The sequence below is a fragment of the Micrasema longulum genome, unplaced genomic scaffold (assembly GCF_059751315.1).
Source record: "Micrasema longulum isolate JH-2025_06_02 unplaced genomic scaffold, ASM5975131v1 h1tg001011l, whole genome shotgun sequence".
Classification (NCBI taxonomy): Eukaryota; Metazoa; Arthropoda; class Insecta; order Trichoptera; family Brachycentridae; genus Micrasema; species Micrasema longulum.
Window position 1 is genome coordinate 58,981 of NW_028278199.1, and position 27,768 is coordinate 86,748.

The 27,768-nt window shown below is 32.2% G+C and overlaps 1 protein-coding gene across 1 annotated transcript in view; it reads left to right on the forward strand.

Moving 5' to 3' along the window:
- Positions 1–24,481, forward strand: part of l(1)G0289 (plexin domain containing lethal (1) G0289) — a 43,349-nt gene extending 18,868 nt beyond the window's left edge. The window contains exons 7-12 of the mRNA XM_088232705.1: positions 4,583–4,792; positions 6,509–6,663; positions 7,354–7,426; positions 7,908–8,045; positions 14,200–14,363; positions 17,622–24,481. Coding sequence (XP_088088831.1) covers positions 4,583–4,792; positions 6,509–6,663; positions 7,354–7,426; positions 7,908–8,045; positions 14,200–14,363; positions 17,622–17,690 — 809 coding nt within the window. The 3' untranslated portion in view covers positions 17,691–24,481. The remainder of the gene's footprint in view (positions 1–4,582; positions 4,793–6,508; positions 6,664–7,353; positions 7,427–7,907; positions 8,046–14,199; positions 14,364–17,621) is intronic.
- The last annotated feature ends 3,287 nt before the right edge of the window (positions 24,482–27,768 follow it).

The window sequence follows — 27,768 nt, forward strand, 5'->3', positions numbered from 1 at the left end:
AAATAAGACCTTGCTCCACAACCTAAAAGGAGTGGAGAGGGATCCAATATGATAAAGATAAAGAGAGTGTTTAAGATATCTAAGAATGCCACGGTTAAAGAGAATGAAATATCATAATATGCTGACCACCGTGGAAAACTTTAAGAGAGTATTAACTTTATTATAGACTGCATGTAACTAAAGAATGGTGGCATTTAGAATAATTGTGCTCGAAGTAAGAATAAGATAAAATGTTGAAAATTTTTACATCTAAATTTAGAGTGGGAAACAATAATCACTACATTTGCAGGGCTTATGACCTTTGTCATTCACCATTCTGCCTGTATGAACATCGCTGTATAGCCAAAAAAATTTACTCTGGCCAGTGTAATGTTTATTAGAATTATTTCTATTATGGCACTTGACAGGATGATAGATGGAGTTTTTAATTACAAATTAATTTTCATGGTAAAAGGCTATGTTTATGGTAGGAACAAGAAGGAGTAGGACTGAATTTCTGTAGCGCAAACCGAGCGGTGGAGGGGGGTCGGACCACCTGGGTGTGGTAGTGGGGAGCCTTCCAAAGAGACCGATATTTTTACTAGTCACCTTCGGGCAAGCGGAGAGTAAGCATGTTGATTTCCGTGAACCTCTGTTAAAAGGTGTCGTGATCCAAGATGGAGAAAAACCTCAAGCGGCGCTACGCCATCAAATTCTGCGTTAAACTCAGGAAAACCCTGACGGAGACCCTCAGAATAATTAAGGACGCCTACGGGGAAGCTGCCATAAGCTGATCATCAGTGTTCGAGTGGCATAAGCAGTTCTGGGAAGAAGAAGACGGCCAGCGCGCCGGTCACCCATCAACTTCAAGGATTGATGAAAATGTGGCCAAAGTAAAGGCACTCCTGAACTCCGACCGTCGCATAAACATTTGTGTAATTGTTGATGAGTAAGGGATTTTGTACGGTAGCATCGAAAAAATATTACCGAGGATTTGCCCATGCGAAAGGTGTGCGCCAAGTCCTGAGTGATGAACAGAAAGTGAATCGTGTGCAAATTTCCCAGGAAATTCGGAACTGTGTCCAAGGAAACCCAAATTTACTTGACAATGACTTGAACCAGTGACAAACATTACAACCCGGAGACCCAACGCCAGAGCGCCGAGTGGTACACCAACAACTCCCGGTTCCGAATAAAGCCAGAATGAGCAAGTCAAGGATCAAATCCATGCTCATCTTTTTTGCCCGTCGTAGTGTGGTTCACGGGGAGTTTGTACACCCTGGACAGACCGTGAATGCCATTTTTTACATGGATGTGCTTGACAGGTTGCGCAAACGTGTTGTCTGTGTGCGGCCAGATATCGCCAATTCTTAGATGCTTAACCACGATTACGCACCATGCCACATCGCGCTGCTGGTGAGGGAGTTTCTGACCAAGCACAGGGCCTCACTCCCCCCTTACAGTCCAGATCTGGCTCCGTCGGACTTCTTCCTCTTTCCTCGGCTCAAACGGGACCTCAAGGGAAACCGATACAGCTCCGTAGAAGATGTCCAAGGGGCCGTGATGGCATCTCTGAAAGGGATTCCAGAAAGCTAGTTCCAAAAGGCATACGCGCAGTGGAAATCGCGTTATTCGCATTGTGTTGAAGCACAACGGTGCTATTTTGACGACTACTATGAATGTGTACCGATCAGTTCAATAAAAATATAAAATTCTACTACTTCTTGACCCTACCCTGTACATCTGTGTATGCGTCTGTGTCCGAGCGGGTGAAGGATACAGTTATTTATTTAAGTTTATTGTTGTGCCCACAGAAGTTATGAGTGTGAAATAGAATTATAGACAAGTGTTTTTAAATGGAACCTTCACTTTTCCAAAATTTAACACTTGAAGATTTAACATAAAATAAATAAATAGAATCCAAAGATGTGTTTTTAGAAGTTAACTCAAAAAAATCTGATTTTAAAGTAACCTAGTTGTAGTAATTACCCCGCGATATTATCCAAGTTATCGAAAGGGTCAAGAGTTTCAAATACCTGGGAGTGTATGTTACGGAAAAGGGCAGCTTTCAAAAATACTGGAAGTGCGTTTAGGAATAGCAGACTCCACTATTATCGGTATAAAGGCTGTCTGGAGATCAGATATTTACTCCGTGAAAACCAAATGCCGCCTATATATGCCGAGTTTTGAAAATAGATATCTCAGAAGAATCTGGGGCATGCGTTGCTGTGACTTTGTAAAGAATGAAGTAATATGAGAACAGACGCAGCAAACTCCGGTGACAACTGTCATGAAGCAGAAGTGATACGGTTGGCTCGGCCATATTCTGCGGATGCCTCCTGCGAGATTTAACCAGGCTTGCCTACTTTAAAAACCATCGGGTTCTTTACGTCCTGGATGTCCCTCGCTGACCGTTCGTCAGCAGTTCATGTCAGAACTGCGGGACGCGAACCTGACTTGGGAGTGTGAAAGTATTACAATTTACAATAATAATGGTATATAAATAAAAATAAAAACATGTTTTGATGTGAGTTCGAAGATTTCTGTACCTGTTTTTAGCTATAACTAAATCCCGTAATATATGGATCAGAAAACTCAGTAAAACCCCTTTTTTCACATTTTTTAAGGAGCAACAAAATAAAAGTTAAACCGAGGAAAACTTCAAAGTCAGGGAATGAAAAAGTATGTAAAAAAATAATAATGTGCTAGACCAGTGTTTTTCACTAGGGTGGTTACGGTCCTAAGCAAGGCAAAAGTTGAGCAGATATTAGCTCCCCTCCCCCCCACTCCATGACCTTAATATTTTTTTAACTTTTGCCTTGTTCGACTGCTACCTCCCTAAGCAAATGCAATAGTTAAATGGTCCTGGTGGTGGGGATGGCCAGACTCTTTTTACTCGTAAGGGGGGACGCGTTTTCAAAAAGGTTGAAAAACACTGTGCTAGACTATATTGCAAAAATACTTCCAGAAAAATATGAAAAATTGGGGAATATTCATATTTTTACCTACTTTCAATGATTTTATTAAAAACGCTTTCGTATTTCAAACAATATTATTTAATCTGTTTTTATAGTTAATTTTAAAACATTTTTAAATAATGTTATTTGTAAATACTAAAAATTTTAAAATGCGAAATTTTGAATACATACAATGATTTTTATGAGGTATCACTTGTTTTACTATGGCATCTCTTAAAATCACTGGAATTTCAACCATCATTTTATTTAGATTGCGACAAAACTTTTCTTACAATTTCATGATAACTTTATTAACCACTTTTTTTTCACATTATTTATTTATTATATACGCCCAGAGGGCTTTTACATGACTGGTACAAAATACGAATTCAAATGTTTCATAGTATAACAAGTCAATATGCAGGTACTTATCTAATGAACATAAATTATTCTTTTTTTTTAAATAACGTTGTGTTTTATAAAGATAAAATAAATAAATAAAGATAAAATCCTACATAAAAAAAATATTGAATAATATTCTATTTCCACATTTTAAAACCTACGTCGTAATTTATTGATATAAAGACTTTGTTTTTCCTAAACATGCCATGTTGTGTTGATTGCGTGTCATAATTTAGTAAAATGTCAATATGGGGTTTTTGTTTAAAAAAAAAACATAATAGGATTCAATAAAAACTAACCCCAAAAGGCACTGAAAGTCACTAAGATTGTATTTGTTTGAAAAATGTATCAATATTCTATGTAAAACAGCCTTTAAGGCTGAAGTCTGGTAAAACGCCCGCAAAATGAGGAAATCATTCGATTTTGCCATTTTAAAACGAATGTTTTTTTTTAATCGTGCCATAATAAAAATACATAAATTAGATAAAAACAATATTTTTTATAGGTATTCCTATCAAAAAATATACTTAAAAGTTTTATGTAACTAAAATATAATTACTTTTAGACTGGCAGATTACGCCATTTCAAATTTAGACTAAAATTTGTTATAATAATTCAAAGATAATAAATTGAACATGAAAGTGGTCGAAGCAAAATCTAAATTTTTTGTTTTTGAATAGAAATACAAGCATTTTAAATCACATACATTTTTGTGGCATTTTCCTTTGTTTGACTCATCAAATAAATCCTGAAATTTATTCAATGTAAAACTTCTCTCAATGATTGGGGGAATATTTGAATGAGATTTGGAAGGAGAAAAATGGAACATAAGCATTTTGGCGTAAAAAGCGGGAAAACATAAAAATGAGGTTTTACTGTACTGTTTTTATAAATTCTATGTAAAATAAAAAAAGGCGCCATATCATTTTCTAATACTACAGGTTTTAATAAAAATGCATCAATTTTCTGATTCAGAATCTGCGCAAGCGTTTGTCGAGTATTATGCCGTAACGCCTATTAATTTCTTGTGTTTGCCGATAGACTAACTTCAAAGCAGAAAATTGTACCACGTAGCTAAATTAGCTACAAGTTTAGAATTCTATTCAGATTTCTGACCAATTTTTTATTTTTCTGATCCTTGTAATACGGCCATAATATAACGCAAATAGCAAATGTAACCATGAATGCAAATAATCAACTGTCACTTTGTTGATTCCTTAAATTTTCTTACTGGACTGTTCTAGGAACTTCATTATCTGTGTTATGGGAAAATGTAGTGCTGCAAGACAAGCCACTGGACGGGAGATTCACTTTTGCCGCCACTCTTTACAATAATGGTGATATGGCATTTGCATACAAGAACATTCCCTTGCCCATAGAGTCTATCCAGGATGCCCACCACCCTGTTAAAGTTGGCCTCAGTGATGCCTTCATCATTGACCACATGTCATTATGTAAGAATTTTTCATTTATATAAATTATTAATGTTTTTTATTCCTTTTAATTAATTTAACATAGAAAAAATCATTTTTAACAACTTGACGTGTCATTTTCATTGATTTAAGGTGATTCTAAACAAAAAATATGAAACTAATTATTCATGAATGGCGCTTTTATAATTTTTTATTGAAAAATGCAATTTTTACGTTTATTTTCAATGGAAATAATTTTACAAAACTTGGTTTGGGGAAACTTTACACTCTATTTATTGTAGCAAATACTATAACAGTTTAATTTAGTTTTTTTTTACAAAATGATGTACAATACAAAAAATTATTTATCTTATTTAATTTAATCCCATTCTTGCATTTTTTTGTTTATATGCTTACTTTTTTTTCTTGTTTCCCTTTATTATTTTGTGTTTTATTTTAAAGTATTTTAGCATGTATTTTTTTTTGTAAATGCCCCTTGGGCGTACAAAATAAATCAATTCTATTTTGAAAGAGACTGCAAAAAATCCCAAGCAATTTTCTCACAACTGTAGTTTAAACAATCATTTTTTTTTCTGCCAATACTTATTGTATTTTATTTGAGTTAGATTAACAAGTTAATAAAATATCAGGATCACCTTAAATCAGAGGTGTCCACACTTCAAAAATCTTGATGTTGTTTGCAATTTCCCAAATAAAAAATTGGCCGAAATTTAAAACTACACTTTGATAGCTAGGTATGGTAGTTAGGTCCCGGCTCTTTTTATTTTTTATTTATTCAACTTTTTGTACATAATGTTATTTGTACACAGGCAGGCTTATTGCCAAATGGCAATTTCTTCCAACCAACCAAGCTCTTGGGAGTTAGTGTGCTTCTTAGGCTAAAAAGTTTGGAAACCCCTACCTTAAATTGTCACTTTACAATATACACATAATAATAATAATATTTGGCTGATTTACATAACGCTATTATTGTGTCACCTCAAGGGTGCTTTACAATTTTATAAGTAAACTTACATTATATATGATATTTTCTGATTTTAAAATTAAGAGTGTGATAAACAAAAGAAGTGAGATTTCAGTTGAGGTCTGAACTGACTGGGAATTGAAGGCAATTACTTCCAGGCAGAGGGGCCAGCAACGGCAAAAGCACGATCTCCGAACCTAGTGTTTGGGCAGTGCCGGATTTTCACAAGTTTTCCTCTGTCTGAATCAAATGATCTTTTTCATTCACCAGATGGAACTTGTGAGATCAAAAAAGTTTATATAAACTAGATTTTTAAAAACTATATAATACGCCTCCACTCGTTTGTAAACTAGATTCAGCCATAAACATGATTTCTCAATTTATTTATTTGATTTTTGACCAAATTATTTTACGTTTGAAATAAGTACCTAGAAGGGATTTTTCAGTGTCTTTAATGAATCTCTATTTTTAATGTTATTTCACTTATTCACTGTGGTGCTCACATGCGTCTGTGAGTGCCTATGACGGCACTACTACGCATTGCTGACAGCACATTTGAGTTATTTATTATCAAAAAGGTTCCTTGCTTAAGTATTCATCAGTTTATGCCGTAGTAAATTCATGGTCATTAACAGAATAAGTGTTTAAACTAATAAACAAAATAAGTCAATTTTGAATGCAGGGAATAGGTTAATAGATAATATGATATTTCACTAAGCAATGCTTCACTTTGTATGTAATGACATTGATACTTATTGCCTTTATCTTTCCAGCAATTATCAGGCGCAAGACAATTTACGAGTATCACCGGGTAGAATTCCGAAACCAGCACATCGGCAATAATACACTGCTGTGGATAACTGCTCTACCATCCTGTCCACAGTTCAAAGCCTGTAATACTTGCGTGCAGCATGACACCTCATTCAATGTAAGCCATTGTTTTTATTTATATATCTCACATCGTCACCTGCATCGAGTCCTTGTCTATAGATGAACTGTGAGCCGTTGACGTCCAGGATTAGAGAACTCGATGTCTGTAAAGTAGGGTCTAGTTGCTTTCAGGAAGCATTCACAGTATGTGGCATAGCCAACTGTATTGCCTCCACTTTATTCATAGATAAGTGATACTGTTTTATCAATCAATTTTAGATTACAACGTATAAAAAATTAACTATTCATGCATCATCATTCCATGTCCGCTTCTTAGTTGGAGCATATGGTGTGCCCGAAGATCCTCTTAGCATCTCCGTCGGTTGCCAGCTTCTATGCATCCTCCCTAGTCAGGTTCACATCCCGTAGTTCTGACATAAACTGTCGATAAACAATCAGTAGTGGACGTCCAGGACATCGAGAACCTGATGCCTTGTAAAGTAGACAAGCGTGGTTAAGGCTCCCTTCGCAGTACATGGTCAAGCCAACCATATTGCTTCCGCTTGATGACAGTTGTTACCGTAGTTTGTTCTGTCCGTTCACTTATTACTTCATTCCTTCAGTTGAGTTGTAGAAGGCTAGACAGCTAAAAATTATATTCCTCTCCAAAGTTTCAATACTAAAGGTCATCCTTATAATAATTTGTTGAATTTTTATTTTAAGAAATATAAAATGTGATATTTTTCAGTGCACATGGTGCTCTAAAGCAAAACGCTGTTCAAATAAAAATGATCGTCAACGACAGGATTGGTTCCAAAAAGGTATGTTCTTCTTTTTTTTCATTAAATTTCTGTGCTGTTATATTTTTTCCAATATTATTTTGAGTATGTCCAAATGTTTAGACTAGGGTGGATTCCACTCCCTGGGGAGTTATAATGATCGAAATTCATTAGGAAGGAGAGGGAAAACATTTTTGAGAAGGGAATACAGAAGTCTAGAAATTACCAGGGGTTGTGGCCTGTTATTGGCTGGTTTAAGTGGCTAATTTACTTACCGTGCAACACCCACACCAATAAAGGTTTCAGCTCTTTATGAAAGTCAACATTTGGACGAGTTGAGGAAATGTGGTGGCAAAATGGTGAATATTACAGTGTAAAATGGCCACTTGAACCAACATATGACAAGCCATAAACCCGGTAAATGCCTATCTTCCGTGTTACCTTCTTGAAAAAGTTTTTCGTAATTATTTAAATATGTATCTACCAACATAGTAAATTGTTAAATGAATAATTTTTATTTCAGGCTGCAGTCTTGTAAATGTGACTGACGTCAATATGTGCCCCTCGGAAGAAAACAAAGTGTTGAACCCAGACATTGGAGACAATTCTCCTTCTTACACCACATTGAAGAATGGATCTATTCTGAATGCCGAGCATGCAGGTGAGCAATCTAGTCATGAATAAATCCAGATATATAACCTAAATTTATTTATTAACACTAGAAAGAACGCAACAGTCATTTTTATAGTTTTACATTGTAAAATACTTTTTTTTTATTTTAACAGTTTTTCAGATGAAATATTTTGTGAAATTTACTTGATTATGATTCTATGTATGTAATTAAAATTGAAAAATTTATATGTAATTTACCTTTTCAAATATAATGAGTTATATTATACCTATAAAAACCGGAGCGGTCAAGTTAACAGCTGATCAAGTTTACAGAATTACTTTGTGTTATTTCACAATATTACTTCCTTTTCTCTGTTTTGTAGTCTTTTTCATATCAAATTATTTTTTTAATTAATCATTTGTTCGGTTATTATCGGCTATGCTATGATCGGCTTCAGTTTCAAACTTCAGGTTGATCTATATGGTCATATTTCGTATTTCTATCGAAATGATATTGTTAGTAAGTTGTTCTAAATCTATAAAAATAACTCGAAAATAGGAAAATAAAACTGTCAATTGTGCATCATCTAGTTGCCGATGTTTATTCTTAGATAATGTTTTTAATAAAAAAATAAAACATTTCCTGCAAGTAATTTATTCTTAAAACATTACTGGAAAGTGTCTTTTTACTAAAAAAAAAAGCTAGTCTGACTGTTTCCTTTTTTAAAAAAAAGAAAAATATATGTAACTCAAGCAAATCCAAAAAAAACTAGAATAAACAATGTGTAATGTTTTTGCTAAAAACTCATCATGTAAAAGTCAAGTGTGTATGTACATATTTTTAATGCAGTTACATACATAAACTATTTATATTGTTTGCTCAAAATGTATGCTAACGTAAATAAAATTTAAACATATTCAATAAACTCTGCACCAAAAAAAATTTAAATAACTAATGAATGTTTCAATATTGATCATCATACATGATCAGCTATCAAATTGACAGTTTCGGTCTTTCTAGATATCCAAATTATGCGGCCTTTCTAGTGTTAAAAACAATAAACTAAAATCGTCAATATATTTACATAGAATAGGGTTATTTCACAAACTAAGGATAGCGTTTATTTAATTAATGGCATAGCATCTCTATATGTCCTTAGTATGTCGCCTCTGTCTGCTTCTCCGTCTGTTATGTGCCACAAACTGAGGAGACATTAAAATGTATCAAGTATTTAGGGTGTGTTTATTTGATGCCCGTCCCATGGTAGTGGTTAGCGCATTAGCTTATCCACGCAAGAGGCTTGTGTTCGATTTCCTAATAGGTGACCCCTTTAAAATAATTATTTTTGAGTTGTTTTAACACTACAATATTTCACTGTCCATGGACCGGCACCTGAAACGTGAGACTCTTTTGCCTTTTTGTTTATAACACGTAATAGAGATATACCGCAATTGGAGTACCAATGCAGTTCCTATACATGTTTAGGTGCGGATAAGTGAATAATAATGGTTATGGGTGTATTTTTAAAAATTATAACTCCCTCTCAAAATTATACCACATTTTAGGGTGATCCCTACTCCCATCCCCTTCCACACGGGTGTGCTCTCCATACAGAGATTTAAGCAATACCTACCCTACTTGATTATCATAAAAATATTAAGACTTTTGAAATCAACATACACCTGACTTGTAATTTTACACACATTGATTCCACACAGAAGATTAAAATATTTTTGTGATAATAATCAAGTAAAATAGCCACTGCTTAAATGCCCATATAGAGTGCACACCCCTGTTCTACACGATGTATCCACCTTTGCATCCCAGAGTGAGATTTCGTCTCCTTCAGGTTTACTCTGCACCGGTTCCTACCTCTGACCATCCTTCTCCTGTTTTCTATTCTACATATCCTGCTCCAGTCCTCTTCTACAAAGTACAAAACACACCTCTTTTTAGGTCTGCTTTTAAATTCGGCCATCAAATCGGAATTTGGAAATATAAAAGAAATGCTAACTCTCAGTTCAAAATATGTATAATCATTTTAAAATAAATATTCAAATGATTAATTAGATATAAAAAAAATGACAAAACAAAAATTGATTTACTGGGACCTTTTTATGTATAATCTACTCTGATAACACAAATATATGAAATATTACAGTAGTGTTATTTTGTCTTATTTATAAAAAAGTGTGAAATAACCCCATTCCTGATGTGAAATCCCCCTATAGAACAGTGACATTTTTGCTCTGTATTATGTGTAGGTACAGAACTCGGCAATGCGAGGCCGAACTACTATGAATCTTCCTTTTTTCTTTCTTAGGGGTTGTTATCTTCTTGAATCCCATTCACGGGGAGGTTGATAATTCCTATATCCCATATTCTATTGGACATCCTTCCAGTAATATAACTCCTACTCAAGATATTACATTCACCGGTACTGGGGTTTGATTGTGTTTACATACCATGTTTATGTTACCGCCAGCACCGCTAAAGTTCAATGCCTTTCTTATTATTGGCTTCTGTTACTGAGAGTTCCTTCACTCCACTAGAATTGGTGGTTAAACCTCATAAAAATTTATCAAATTACTTTAATTTTTAAAATATCATTTCAATTAAATTATCATTTTCAAAAATTGAAATGTAAAAGTTATGGGTATCTAAGATTTTTTTTCAAATATTCTAATTGGAATAAAGAAACTTTAATTGATTACTTATAATAAAATGTAAGTCACACTAATAGTGTTTTCATTAATCCCTACAACTATGCATATTTGAACCATTTAAAATATGTTTTTTGAGAGTACCAATTAAATAAGTAAACTTTTTTTTTAAATTTTAAATCATTTTTTTTATTGAGACTTTACTGAATGACAAAAGTAATAAATTCTAAACAATTTATTTACACAAAAATTGAAAACATTAGTCAATCTGTTTTTATGATTCTAAGCCTCAAGAATCAATCACATGTACCACTTGAACATGGAATGAAGAGCTCTCGATGATATGTGCCAAACACTTAGAAGCTTTGTAAACGCTTCTATATGTTATGTTTTTGTTCCAATTCACTTTGCTACAAAGCGTCATTTATGTTAGTACAAAATATATGTTATATGTATCGAGTTAATAATGATGAAATTTTATTTTCTGGGTTCAAAACAGTATGTAAATTTATTTATTTATTTCTTATTTCACAATTTATGCATATTTTTTTTTACATGAAAGATAATGTTCCTCTATACATTTCACATAATTTTGAAACATGCGTTATAAAATAAACAATTTAAATTAAAACACTTTTCTACCTACTTGGCCTGATCCACTCATCAATCCGTGCTCAACCCACCTCCAATATCCATTTCTTAATAGCAATTTTATAATGATAGTACTACTTATTAATATTGTCCTTCTGAACAATGGAAGTAAGTTGTACACTTTAATGGAGAAGTAGACCATTCCTCTTTGACAGAAAGTTGTGTTCTATTTCATAGGAGGTAATTAATAATTTTTGTATTTAAATAATACACTAGACACATCTCTTAATTTTCTTATTATGAAATTACAGTCGAATTTGGCTATAACGATCACGGAAATAGCGAGATCTCGGATGTAACGAGGACACATTCATCGACATTTTAGTTTACGGTTTTCTCCATACATAACAAACTACTTCTCGGACATATAAAAAAAAACAAAAATATTGCCAACAGTTGAGTTGGCAAAATGGCAAATGGCAAAATCGGATAATTTAATTTAATTTAATTTAATAATTTCCTCATTTTGCGTGCGTTTTACCAGACTACAGCCTTAACACATTAATGAAAACAAGTACATATTCAGATTTTTTTTTATTGTAAAACAATCTTTTGATCTCAAACTATTTTGACACAAGCTTTTGTATTCTCTCGTCAATAAAGGGTGCACATTATTATGACCTTCATTGAACTCTTATCCATCTCCGTACCAATGAATCACCTGTCACATGTTCTTCATACACCTCACAGATCTGTTGATGAATGTGGATTGGTTTAATGTTTTTTACATTAAGGAAACAAATTACAGACCTTTGCACACAAGCGGAGAGATTTTTAATTTTATTTGGCATTTCAAACAAGCACCACAAAGTGATAAGTACTACGCATACACAAAACTGCAATTGCAGCGCTGGGATGGCAAGAAATACATACGGAACTTTCTGGATATACCTCGTATTACGTTTTTTTTAAGTAAAATGTCATAATTATAATTGGAGTCAAGTATATTCTCTACTAACTTATATTTACACGCAATATTTTATAAAAGAAGATAAAAATTCAATGTTATATACAAAATAGAAATTTCATGATGACTAAAGAAAAAAAAACTATTCAATTTAATTTTGCAGATTTCATATTTTTTTCTTCTGCAATTTTTGTTTTCACCGTTTACCAGCTTTCTCCTGCAAAGTAGCCTATATACATACGAGTATATTGGCCCCCCTCGTTAATTCCATTTAACTTGTGCCTTTGCCATCCACTGTCTTCTTGTGTCCCGTAATGTAATATTTGTCCATCTTGTTGATGAACATTGTTCTTCGCCTCCACTTTAGAACACGCTTAATGCATACACGGTCCATTATGAAAGTAATCCGCATGATTTTGTTGTAATGCGACTATCCATGGCAGCGCGCTAAAACAAGTCAGGAAACGTGTTGGGGGTCTACCCTTCCAACGCAGCCAGTCACCAGTTTGCTCCGAGCAGTGTGAGGGAAAAGACGTGCCTCCTCGTGAGGTGTTTGTTTTTTACTTTGTAACACGGCGCAATGGGGCGTTCGCTTGAATAGCGTTACGCCATCAAGTTTTGCGTGAAGCTTGGAAAGAATGAAACCGAAACATTCCGGATGCTTCAAGACGCCTTCAAGGGTGACTGCATTTTAAGGTCACAGGCTGGAAGATGGCACAAGGCGTTCACGGAGGGCGGTGAGGAATTCACCGACGAACCCCGTTCTGGATGCCTAACAACGGCCAGAACTGACAGAAACGTAGATCTTGTGCACAAAGTTTTGCGTTCCGACCGTCGATTGAGCATCCAGCATATTGCTGACACCCTACCCGTGTCCACATTTGCGGTACATGGTATAGTAACCAAGAATCTGTACATGCGCAAGGTCTGCGCGAGGCTTGTGCCGAAAGTGTTGACGGAAGATCAGAAGGAACTTCGAGTTTCGCGCTATCACAAACTGTTGGATTTGATACAAAATGAGCCGGACTTTCTTAACTCTGTCATAACCGGAGACAAATCCTGGATGTACCAAAGTACGACCCAGAATCAAAAAGGCAGAGCAGCAAGTGACACAAAAAATCATTCCCCTGCCCCTTGAAAGCGCAAATGAGCAAGTCTCACATTAAAACAATGCTCACTGTCTTCTTTGACGCTCGAGGAATTGTCCATTTTGAGTTTATACCGCCGGGAAAAACTGTCAACTCTGCCTTTTACCTGGAGGTGATCAAAACGCCGGGTCGCACGTTTGAGGGCTGACATCAAAAACACGGTCAAGCTCCACCATGACAATTATCTTTAGCCTACATCATTACCAACTTCCTGGCCCGGAGCAACACCCCGGTGGTCCCCCAGCCCCCTTACAGTCCCCACTTGGCTCCGTGTGACTTTCCTGTTTCCCCGACCGAAGAGAGAGCTGAAAGGAAAGCATTCAGAGACCGTGGAAAACATCCAAAAGCCGCAAGTGTATCGATGCAGGGGGAGAGTATTGTGAAGAATTCTAAGCATTTGTACAGGTCCGATAAATAAATCTATTTTTCCCCGAAAATCCGCATTACTTTAATAATGGACCCTGTAGTATATCACCTGAAATTTGCGCAATATATTCTGCCCACTCCCATTTTAACCGAGCAATTAATTTTAGGGTACTAGACAGACAAAAGCCATTGCTTTCATTTAACAACAAATCTATTGATCCATTGTTGTTGCCAAAATAAAAATGGATTGTAGACATTTTCAAAATACATATTGTGTATATATTTTTTGTAATTATATTTTATACTTAGTTTACACCATTTGAATGACTGAATTTTATTAATTTTAAAATATTCCCATATTTTTATTTAAATTATGGTTGTAAACTGTTCTACGGCAATGGTTAATTTTATCCTCAAAATATTGTATTGGTTGTATTATCTTAAAATCATTTTATTTTGGTTTTCAGCGAGTGTAGAAGCATCAGACAAGAAAGGCAGTGTTGAGAGTGCCAGTTCTGCAGGAGGTATAGTTGCAGGTCTGGTAGCTCTCGTGACAGCTGGTAGCCTGGCCGTGTGGTTACTCTATGCCTATCGGAACCCACACACAAATAGTGGACAGTTACTTATCAAGGTATGTGTATCTTAATTAATAACTACTAATGAAATTATAAACCATTTTATTAACAAACAGTGAAAAATTTGTTAACATAATGGGACACTAGAGAAGAAAATGTGATTTTAATGATTTAATTTCTTTGAAATTTATTAATATCCGCCGTCTTCACCACCTAAAAAATGACTTACAGTTCCCGGCATTATATACATATTGTACATCGGCACTTAGCAAGAGCCTGTTGGCCATTTCATCAAACTTGACATTGTAGAGAGCACCAATCAGAGCAGAGCTGTTAAAGTTTTCATACTTATAATTGTGTAAGCATTATAAATAATAAATAACTGTAAGCATTTTTATAACTGATGACTTATGAGATCTCAAACATTAGAGAATAAGCGATAGTTTATTTTCATTTGATTTTCTTTAATTTACAAATGAATACGGTATTTTTAGAATTACAAATTGCTATGAACTAAAACCCTAATTAGAGAGTAATAATGAAGAGTGACGGAAAACACCTCACAATTAAAAGAGGTGGGTACATTAATATTCAATCAATTTTGGAAATCCCAAATAAGCAATTATTAAAATATCCCCGTTAAATCAATTAAAATAAATTCAATTTAGAAGATATTAGATTAAGTACAATATTTAATGTGTAAATGTGATGAACCGTCTGGGTCTTAGCAATGACTCATGACACGTGCATGACAAAGACGAAGCTCTTCAAAGCCAAATATAGCGGAAGATCTTTCTAAATGCTGACGTACGATATATATTGCCGGGTACTGTACTTTGCTGTTTTAGTCGAAGATGTTCATTGTGTGTATTTTTTTTCAACCCTAACAAACATTACGTGTAAAAAAATTCATCAGGAATTCTATATTCTAAAATCTTTTAAAAGTTTATTTAAATACAATTTTTTTTCTAATATAGAAAATTATGATTCTTTAAATCATCTCGTGTTTAAACCAACCAAAAAAAATATTGTTTTCAGTTTTTCTTTCATTTAAACTTTCATACTTAACCTTCTAATTTAAATATTTTTAATTTAGAATCGCAATGCTCGGTTAATTTGTTACACGTATTCAATTTATGTTGGCATTAATTAAAATTTTCAACCAAAATAAATAACCAACAACGTTTTGAGTATGTCCAAATGTTTGTAGACAAAAATTGAATCAATCTTGATAACTCTCTTGGCAGTGAAATCCAACTTTACAAACTCTTGTTTGTCTTTGCTACATGGTTTTATGTTTTTTTTGTTCAGTTTCTTGTATTTATGTTTCTTCATATAACTGTTGCAATTGGCTTAGGCCGTATATTTAATAAATAAATGTACTCGAAATATTTTTTATTAAACTGAAGTGTAAAAATTTAAAAGTATTTTCAGGCGTTGCCTGGTTTGGTATTCTGAACGCCATAGCGTGCATAGAGAACCATTTTTAGTGTGTATTCATGTACTAAATACAAGCTATAATTCATCTAGGTGAATCTCGCCCACATCAATTGAGGTTTTAGCCTTTTTACTTCACAAAAGTCAGCTGATGGAGGAGTTTAGTAAATATGGATGTTCAAACATAGGCAGAATGGTGAACGTTACACAGTGCGTAAAGTGATCACTTAAACCAGCCAATGGCAGGTTATAAGCCCTGTATATGCCTAGATTTCAATACTCCCTTCTCCAGAATATTCTCTCTTTCTCTTGCAATATATGGCAAACTAGATAATAAAATCACATCCTAAATGAATTGATCACGATGTATGCAAATACATAATCTTTCCATTTATCATTATTGCATCGCTAATCCTAGGCAGGAAAGGGTGTTAAAGTAAGTAAACATTAACAAATGCACCGATTTGGTAGAAACAAGTAGATTTTAGAAAAAAACAAAAGTATGTAGGTATGTAGTTGCACGTCTATTGTGTAGATGAAAAGTTTATTTCAATGGTTTTATCTTACAGTGGTAGTTTTCAAGGCACTAATCTAATTAATTCATATATAATAGATAACTGAAATAGTAGCAAGCAAGGTTCCTTGTATAAATATGTATTCATTTAACTATTTAGGAGGCTTGGTTTTTGCTTAACTCTACTTAACTACACGTGCATATCATCGGTTGGAGCTTTCAACCTTTGCAGGAGCAAGGCCAAATGAAACTTTCCCCAAAGTAGTATTTGCATGCATACTCGCACGATCAAGATACACTGCAATAGTAGCACAAATGCAGTGATCTATGCACCACTGTGTGTGGATAGTGAAATTATGATAATTTATTTATTAAATTAAACATGAATTATTAATTTATTTCATGAACTAAGTTTTTGTGACTTCGTTGTAATTCTTCCGTGTATACCATAACCATCTTCCTATCTACACCTTGTGGTGCATAGAGCAGTGCATTGGTACAGAAAATGCTACGAATCTTGGACATTTGTTACATGAAGGCAATATGATCAGTTGTACTCTTCAGATCCAGTCTAGGGATGGAATTTTTCCGTGAAAAATTGTATTTTTTTCCAATAGATCAGGAATCGAATCTGAGATTTTCATGAATCCACGTCGCTTGTATGCATTTATGTACAACCGGTATATACTGTTTTATCGACTGAATCTCACGACCAGCAGGTTAATGAGTTAGTTCCTTTATTTGGTCGACGTATCTCGTTACAGATAAATTTATTTACAAAGATTCGATGGATCATTCATAAAAGGTTTTTATTTTTAGCGTATAGTAGTGAAATATTTTCTTGTTAGTAGTGTACGAGGATGTTTAAATCAAACATGGTATGTATATAGCTCATTCCCCGAACAATAAAATCATTTCACTTTTGACGAGTGAATTGTTTTCTTTATTGTTGTTGATATAATCCCAAAGGGCTCAGTATTACTTACAATTTTATTTAAATACATAAAAACAAAAATAATAGACACGTTTATTGAGTCTTCTCAAGGAAGGCACTTTTGTTTTTTTGCTCTAAAATACCAAGGTTTTTTTCTAAGCATTAACATAATAGTAGTAGTAATATCAATTCATCATGTATGATTGTTTCACAAAAATTATTTTTGAAATTTTTATCACACTACAACTCTTTGAGGTGTTCTAGTGAGAAATTACATAATTGGGGTGATATGTGAGATAAAAAATTCAATAAAAAACAAGCTTCCCTTTTTTATTTCAATATCTTTAGCACCAAAATGTTGATTTATACATCCTTTTTTAGTTTAGTAAAAAGCAAACTTTTCTATAACTTTGTCTTATTTCCTTGCAGTATCGGCCATCACAGTGGGGCTGGCGCCGCGGAGAAGCTCGCTACACTGCTGCCACTATACACATGTGAACCAAATACCTTCAACTATTGTTCTAAGCCATTTAATATGATTTAGCACCGCACTGTTTGTCATATTATGCAGATGAAGAAACATTAATGAATACCCTAGTCATAATTATTTCATCTAGAAGAATCTAACTATCCACTTCCTTCAAATCTACTTACGGTTTATATTTCCCATATTCTGCATCAACAAGACGCGTGAATGGTGGAAACGAAGATTATCAGTAATATAATCTAAATTCGCTCTGTATTACCACTTTTACAATTGATGTTTTTTTCTGTTTCACCCTTCGAAGCTTGACTCTGTCGTTAACCCGAGTCAATATGAAATTTTGTGGTGGGCTTTATAATTTTCATTTATAAAACGAAGAAAATGTATAATTTATCAACTTCACAAAGCGACTACTGAGGGTTCAAAAATGGAAAATATGGCAAACGCCACATTTCCTCATATCAATGAAATTGTATTTTAGACACTAGTATGTTAGGAACAACACACCACGAGGAAAGTTTTTATTATTTTGTTTTTTACTAATACAATATGCAAGCTGGCAGCGACAGAATAAACAGATGTATTGCTTGCTAATATTTTTATGGACTACAATGATATTTTGATTCTTGAAAATATTTAAATGTTTTTAAAGATAATATTACATCTTTAATGTACACCGCCTTTGAGAGGATTTCACGCTAAATTGGCATTATCTGAATCGTCCAAAATTTTATTGTTATATAAGTTTATCTATTGGCTTAGCATATTATTCTCACTGAACGCATTGTGCGATCCTATGATAGGTTTAGGTATTATTTGGGTTGTGCGTGAATCCCTCGAATAATAACAGTATTCAAATGTATTACTTAGTGAGGTACGAAAATTATACAGTTGGCCTTAAATCATTCCTTCCAGTAAACATTTTGGTTTTGTCCCGTATTTTGAGTTTTGGGAAGCAAAATAGAATAATGAAATATATTTTACACATTTCTTTCCGAGGAGTAAGCTGATTGAGAAGTGGTTAATTACTAAATATCGAGTGTACATAATTGCAATTAATATATACTAGAGTTCTGTATATTACAATATTGTATTTACACAGAGTAATTAATGGTTTTCCATAATTTATTTTACGTTTTTAAATTTGTGAAATTATCTAATAAACATTTTAAGATATTTACTTCTTTGCACTTGAAAAGCATTTTTAACATTTTGCGCCATTCAAAAATGATTTATTTGATTGGTGCGAAAATTCTGAAAGCATTCCTTAAACTTTAAAACAGAATGTAATATGGTAGAATCTCAAAAAATACTTGTGATTAAGTTATTTTGTATTAATATTAGGATCGTATAACATTTTCTGATGTTTTAAATTCTTTAAGTCAGTGTAATATTATGTTTTGGAATATAGATCAATCATTTGAAGAAAATATATTTTGCACATGTTAACGATTTAATTTTATGTACATATTAAATATATTTTAAATATTATATAAGAGGTATTATTAGTATAAATTACGTTTTTTTTTCTTTAGTATTGTTATTTTTACAGCAATTTTTTTTATTGAATTATCAAACAAATCAGTTAGATGCACTTAAATCTATGTAACAAGATATTTACATAATAAATATTAAGTTATAATTAAGATATTTTAGGAAGTTTCCTAATGTAAAAAAAGATCACCAAATTAATGATATTTTCAAGTGAAGGGCTTCATGCACTTAAATTATACATTTTTAATGTACTTTTTAGCTTTGTTTTGATACTTAATTATCTTCAATAAATATATCTTCTTTAAAATATTAGATTAACATTTAACTAATAATACTTAATTTGTGTTTTCAAAATTCATTTATATCACTATTATGTGTTCTGAAATGATTTCTGGAGTCCATATTATGAGAGAAACATTCATTTTCTTGCCTGTTGACTGTGGTTTTTGTATCGTCTATTCCTGGGTCAATGTTTTAGTCAATGGTCACTCGGTCCGTTTCCACAAATTTGATATCACGGTCATCCGTGGATGTCTATTTGTGAAGCGTCATTTTTCCAACGTGTTGCGACGTTCGTCGATTTTGTCTGATCATTTAGAAACAATCTAATTTATTCTTGGGCAAAACAGTGTTACCATCAATAAAACTTTAAAGGATGTTTATATTTATCAATTTACATCATGAAAATTCCGTATTCTCGCATGCAACGACCAATAATCATCGTGTCTGGAATCCACGGATTGTGAAAAACTGGCAAAAAAAAAGTAAAAATAGCCCTAAATTGATCTCCCTATAAGATGTAGAGTGGCAACACTATTGCTGCTCTCATCAGGACGGAGAGTACACTACTTGACGTTACTAAATATATCAGAAGGAAACCTGCAGGACGAAGGTACTTCCATTATCTTATGCCCCTTTTTCGGATCAAAGACAGATACCCGGTCACACTGGCAATCCAGCTGGAAACTCGTAAAATCACCGGAGCTTAACATAAACCCGGTAGAGTAGAATTGTCAAAATCGGAGATCGGAAGCGGATAACTTCAAGAGCCTGTTTATTAGCTCTAGGCTGAAAAAGAAAGCGGCTACAAGAACCATAATAGGAGAATGGGTAAAGACCACACTGAAAATGACAGGATTGGAAGCTACCCCCGGCAGTACAGGTTCAGCGGTCGCATCCCTCAATTGGTTAGAAAACTACCCAATTGATAATATATTGAGAGAGGAAGTTGGAAAACTGAAAATATTATCAAAGAGAGTTTCTAAATCATACAGTCTCAAAAACTTCCTCTCTAGCAAGCCTGTTTCAACCAGTTGATATCAATTAAAGGTGTCACCCGGTCACCAGGAGATAACAGACAGATGTCTCATAATATGGACTCCAGAAATCAATTTAGAATACATAATATCGGAGTTTTACCTGCCATTAAAACTTTTATTATGTTTCTATTGATTTCTGGACTCCAGGTAAGACCTACCAGGGCCCCGATTACAATGGGAAGTTGACAGAGTTATCTTCGACTGTCTATAATGAAAAACCGATATTTGTGTATGAAAATGAGTATATTTGCATGAACATTGAAAGTATCTTCGTCGGTAACCTAAAATTGAACATGTTTAGAAGAAAAAATTTTAAGCATATTCTGATTTTTATAGAGAAAACTTAATTTTACTTTTGTAGATAAAATTGAAGATTAATGTTAACTTCTCATTGTAATCGGCCCCGGTGAATTATGAGCTTTATAAAAAACTAAATCCATGGATAACCGGGATATCAAATCGGCGGAAACGGACAGAGCGACCATAGATTAAGACATTGACCTGGGAATAAACAATTCAAAACCACAGATAACGGGAAAGAAAATAAACACTTCTCTCATAATATGGACTCCAGAAATCAATAGAAACATAAAAGTTTTAATGGTAGGTAAAGCTCCGATATTTTGTTTGAAACAAACAACATTGTTTCAATACATTTTATTCATAGACAGTAACAGTAATCTATTGAGTTTTTCTACTGACATTTCTTGGTGGAACTGTATTTTAATTATAATAATAAAAATACGTAAATAGTTTTATTCCACTTTTATTTATAAATTTTTACCAGTGACTGGGTTTGTTGGAAGATGTTGGTCACGACGAAACCCGGTCACTGGTAAAAATATCTAAATAAAAGTGGAATAAAACTTTATACGTATTTTTATTATTATAAGTAACAGTAATGTAAATTAAATGTATTGTGTAATATTCAATACTGAAAATCACTCATCTTATTATAATCTTTATTTACGTTAATACCAATGTATACTATTATATTTTAACAAACATTATGTTTTTTTATTCTTTCTTAAATTACCAGTTCAAATAAGAACCTCTTTATAATCGAGGTTGTAAAAAGTCGGTATGTATAATATTCAAGTATTATTTTTTAATTTTACAAATGAGTTTTGATGTTTTAAATTTATAGATGTGTGGTAAATAACTATTGTCTATAATTTTTTTTTTTTTAATAAATACATCTTTCAAAGGTTTCTTCGCTGTAAATCGTCATTTTGTCCGGAAGCGAGTACATTATCATAGAATGGTTTAAAATTCTCAATGCTTAAATATTTCTTAAACCTTATTTTATTTAAGTTTTACTTTTGCAAGTCACTTGGGTGCTAGTACAATTCACAATTGTGTTTATTAACAAGCGCCCTTGAGGTGATTTTCACAAAAATGGCGCTATATAAATTATCCAACTATATATATATATATAATAACATTTGTCTTGAATTAATAATTTATTAATTAAAAAACAGTACTACATACTTTTTTCAATCTTTCAAAATAAATCCTTTCACTTTTTTTATTCAAAACAAATTATCAAATTTAATATTTTTTAAATACTTTTTGTAAAGAGTTCCCCTAAATAATATTTCTTTGCTAAAACTTTTATATAAAAAAAAATAAAATCTCTTTATTTTGTAAAGCTATTTTTTTTTTTTTTAATTTAAAAGTTTCTTTAATTAAAGGTGGCCATATAACAATGTTTTTTTTTATCATAGAAATGAAAATTTCTATTTTCGACAAGATAGACTTTCTGAATTTGAAGAAGTAATATTGTGTAATTTATTTAAACATAAATATAATAAACACATTTAGTATTTTTCGAGTGAATTAAGTATATACTTACAAATAAACAAACCGAAAAATGTAAAATTTCTTCAGACTAAATATATTTTCAAATACTGTTGCCTTAGAAAATGAAGATAATGAATGGACAGAAAAAGTTGCCTTAACCATAATATTTTGCTATAAACTTTTTAAAATATGAAATAACAGTATTCTAAACAAAATATTTTCACATTGAAGTATTCTAGGAATAATATCACTCTTTTTCTGTATTTAATTATAATTATGTATTTTATTTTATTTCAATTATTTCAATTATCGCCGTTAAACTTGAGGCTCATTTGAGGCTCGTTTATTGAAAAGGAGTGAAATGCAGTTTATTCGTGAAATTGACGAAGATTGACAAATCAATGTTTTCCGAAAATTATTAAAGGGTTTATAATTATGAATGTTGTTTTGAATGAAATGAGCACGATGCATTTAAATTTCTAATAGTTTATGATGCAGAAGTTTGTTTTATTTTTAGTAATGAATCTCGGCGTGTATTATTAAAAAGGAAAAGTAATTTATATTTGTAAATTCTTTACATGGCTTATCCCTAAAAAATATTTTATTGAATAAATTTATAACTATGTATAATATCGCAGAGTAACTACTACAGTAAAAGAAGTAAATCATCAAAATCAAAAGGAGTAAATCATTCAAAACACATTTTTGTGTCCTCCATGAGTGCTACAAATAGACAAGTTGTGTATTAAAACCATCATACAGAAATGTGGTTTTAGTGATTAACTAAAAATCCTGATTTTAAAGTTGCCTAGTTGTAATTCCCGCGAAACATTATTATATTTAATTTAAATGCATACACCCTTGTGCAAATTAATGTTGACAGAGCATATTTCATACTGGTGTGGATTTACTTTACTTACATTTCATCACGGTGACCTTATCAGAAGCTGCCGACGACATCCTTACCTATAACCAACCATGTATACATATCGTTGGTGAGGCATTACGATGGTGCTGCAAGCCAAGGGTGGATGAATGAAAAATTAATTTTTCCAATTTTGTAATTGATTGCATTTTCATATTAATGAAACACCTTTAAAGAAAAATTGTCTTTATACATCAAAACTATCCGAAATTCAGATTCATAACTTTGTCATTGGCCCAATATATATATTATATGTACATTGTATTTTAAAAACTTAAGATCTTTTCATCGCTTTTTTTATCCTTTAAAAATGCATATACTTAGTTTAACTTGTACAGTATTATATTTGATGTATTAACTCTTGAAATGAAAATAATACTGGCTTCTTATACTATATGTGTGTATACTAAAAAGTAATGTAAAATAATTCTAAAATATTTAACTTTAGGGGCCATTCTTAACGAATTGTAAATAATTCACTATTAGAAAATGGTAATCAAGATGTAGTACAGCGGGGTTTGAACCTCGAACCTCTGACACATGAGTAGTACCCACTAGCCACGAGACCATAACCGGGTTCAAATCTTTTCCTTCCACAAATTACATAACTCAAAAAGATTGCCTTTAATAGATATAACTATTCTTAAAAACTCAACAGCACATTTTTATCTTCATAATGAAGTTATTATATATCATGCATTTAGAATACAAGCCCTTGAGGTAATTTTCACAAAAATGGCGCTTTATAAATTATCATTAATAGTAATGGATATTCATAATCAAATCTGTATAATATGCATACATATTATAATTGTAATTCATAATACATATACATTTTACTCTTGTTTTTCTATATTTATATTTCTTGTTAAATTCATTTATGTTGGTTGTTCAATTGATGTAATTTTATTATGTACGCTTAAAAATGAATTGATTATAAAACAACAGTGTATTCCAATCAATTATGTATGTATATTTCGTCAATCATAATATATATGGATGCAGTTGAATAGTGAACTGAACAAATTTAAAAAATAAAATAATATCCCTGTAAAAGATCTAAAATATTGCACCCTCCCGTCAAGAGTGCCACAAGTCTTTGTGCATAGTATTTTTTTTATTCTGAATACTATGCACAAAGTCTTGTGAAATGTCATACTTAACTTAAAACTCTATTTCTTGATGGGGGGTTAATAAATTTTACAATCATATGACAAAATTACCAAATTGAGCTTAATAAACTAAGAATTTGACACTTGTATAATATTATGTTATTTATTTCAATTATATTCCTTTATTTTTTTATTTCATAATATGCAGTTACCTCTTGTCTATACATACGGCATACATAAATTGTTATTTTCTTGTGAACTAATAAATATATCTATATGTATTATTGTCCACTTGTGCCTTAAATAATATACAATAATAATTAACACCATTGAGTAGTTTCCACATTGCACTTTATTTCAACATACAATAATTATGTAACAATCTAAGGAAGAAAATGGTTTCTTATAAGTAAATAACATTAATTATTTCAAATTGGTGAATGGTATTAAATAAAAAAATGTAAAACTGTTTTACATAATTATTTTTAATCGTTGCCTTCAAAATGTAACAATTAAAAACTTAATGTTTTTTAATTCTTTCATATTTTTTTTGCCTCTTTTTTAACATTTCATGTAACAACGACAATATTCTAGATGTCTAAGCCGGTATACTTCATTTCTCTTATTTGCTTCTGGCTGTTTTATACAGAAAAATTCAAGAGAATTGGAATGTTCTCTAATATTTAAAAAAACTATTTTATAATGTTACATTTTCTGCCATTATATGTCATGCTATTCAAATTTTACTACTCAAACTTAGCTACCCAAATATTTAGTGACACATTTCTAATATGATTTTTTCAAGGGAACATGACATTATTTTCTATTAAAATGAAACTCATATGTATTTGTCGCAATATTTTTTGTTTAAAAATATGTTTGTTTTTTTTTGTGATTTTAAACTCACAAATAATTATGCACAATGCAAAATTGTAATTATGCACAACTACTATTGTATTCTATTCTATGGGGGTCAGTGTTATATAAGCTCCTGACGTCACTACGACCTGTGAAAATCTATTATGACGGGTCGCCCTCCATGCCCAGGCCTTTAAAGAACCTGACTACTGTGTGGAGGGCGAGAGTTCTCATTTTACTAAATCTCCCCCTCCAAGCCCAGATCTATAAAGTATCGGGCTATTAGGTAGGGTGTGAGTTCTTTAACATGCTCAGGTTTAACTAGTGTTCCCCTGAGGATGCGACTTCTTTTTTATATGAAGCATCACATTCACATCGATGTTTCTTCATCTGCACTGCAGAACCTACATCTAGTTGTTTCAGAATGGTTCATTCTACCAAGCTGTTTCTTCGATCTGCAGTGCCCTGGGCGGGCTCTAGTGATAACCCTCACTCGATTTCGTCTGAGTTTTATTAGATCGAAAGCAAACCTTTACAACTATCCCTTTATTAGTTCCATCGCATAGTGCTGACCAGATACCTTTTGACAGAGTGTTGTGCTCTGTTTCCGGGCCTGTAACCTAAGCTCATTACGAGGAGCACATTTGGGCAACCCACAGTAGAGTTCGGGGCTTATTGGGGCTGTCTCAGCTCCCAGCCTTGCCAATTCGTCAGCTGCCTTTCACATCTACTAAGCGGTAATCAGTTTAATCTCTTGTTTTAAAATACGTAATTCCGAATTTTTATACTATTTAATTATGTTTTATTCATTATATAACCTTAAGCTTGTAGCTGACTAAATAAAAGTGTATGAAGTGCGGTATGAGACATTGGATGAGAAAGTGTTGCGCCAAATTAGTGATGTTACATTTCTAAAGTCTTTAGAAAAAGTCCACTAAGCTGACATTGAAAAGTACAATAATTGATCCTTAAATACTATTTATTTACCATATCATTGTATTTTGGGCGTTGTCTATTAAAACATACAGTACAGAAGAAATAGTTAATACAATAAAAAATACTTAAAATAAATAATGTTTATTCAAACATCATTTTGAGAAAATAATACAAGCGGGAGTGAAAGGAGTACAAATAGCAGGAAGGAGATAGGAAATTAAGCAAGGAGGGATCCCTAAAATTGATATAGGTATGATTATCTTGTTTGAATACAGCTAAATAAATCTTTTTTTAAAATGTATTTCCTTAAATTGATTTTATTTTACTAATTTACCTATTTGGGGATAATATTGCTAACGTAAAATAAATAAGCTATGCTTTTTTCTCAAAAATTCCTGAGATTTTATGCATATTCCTGGTAAAATAAATAATAATCTAAATTTGAGTTAGTTAATTAAATGATGTTAGTCAACAGAAAATATATGGTTGTTTAACCAATAGTACTGTGTTGTAACTTGTGGAACTATATACCAACATTTCTATTTAGTCAACTGCAAAATTACGGCTGTTTCTTAACCGAGACACCGAGAGTACTGCGTGGCACTTCCAAAATAAAATTGGAATATTTTTTATTTTTAGTTTTACCTCAATGTCTGCGCTACGTGTTTCTTTCATGGTTTTTTTTCAGACATCTAAATTTGTCAGTTTTTTTAAAATAATTGCAACTAACAAAACCCGCACTTGAAAGATAACTAATATATAGATATTATAAACATTTTCAATGAATACGAAAATAAATTTATATATATAATTATGACTATTTATATTTAACTATGATCATTACCAATTACAAAAGCTTTTGTTGCTTGTATATATGTAGTTATCTCCTGACCATCAATAAGGTTTCTATAATAATCAATATCATTCAAACAAAGTATGTACAATAGATTATGTTAATTACCCAATCAATATGTGAGCACACTTAAGTGAGTATTTGAAAATTTAATGTAAACATCATTTTGTATAGCTGTATTTTTTAATTAATAAATAAATTGTCCTTTAATGTTCATATTTAATTGCCTATAATTTCAATAATGATTTATTACTAAACATTGCATCCCTTAGTATTTAAAAGAGCCAAATTATTTATTTTTAAAAAAATCCTGGACTAAATCATTTCACTTGAACCATACTTAGGAAACAAGTGTTGTTAAGATAAATGGACGGTCATTGAAAATATTGACTCTAATTTTATTTCATTGCATATTATGAAATCCCAATGCCAATCGTCTGGCATTTTCCAAGTTACCTCACAAATTTTCGACTAGTTTAGTCTAACCTAAAATTTAATATGCAGTAAGCAAACAATATTTTCCTATCTATTTGATGCACTCCTCAGATGACTGCAAAATGCCACCAAAATGGTGAAAAACGTCTACAGAATTCAATGGTAATATTGCTTGGGTCACTTAAAAAATATCCCAAACGTCCTATTAATGCAGACATATTGCCAATGCACACAATAACTAAACATCTGTTGAAAAATATTAAAATATACACAAATTGACAATATTTTATTTTATGTGATCATTAAAATTCTCATTAACTTATGATTTGGAGACGTCTGACCGAATGAACTGGATGA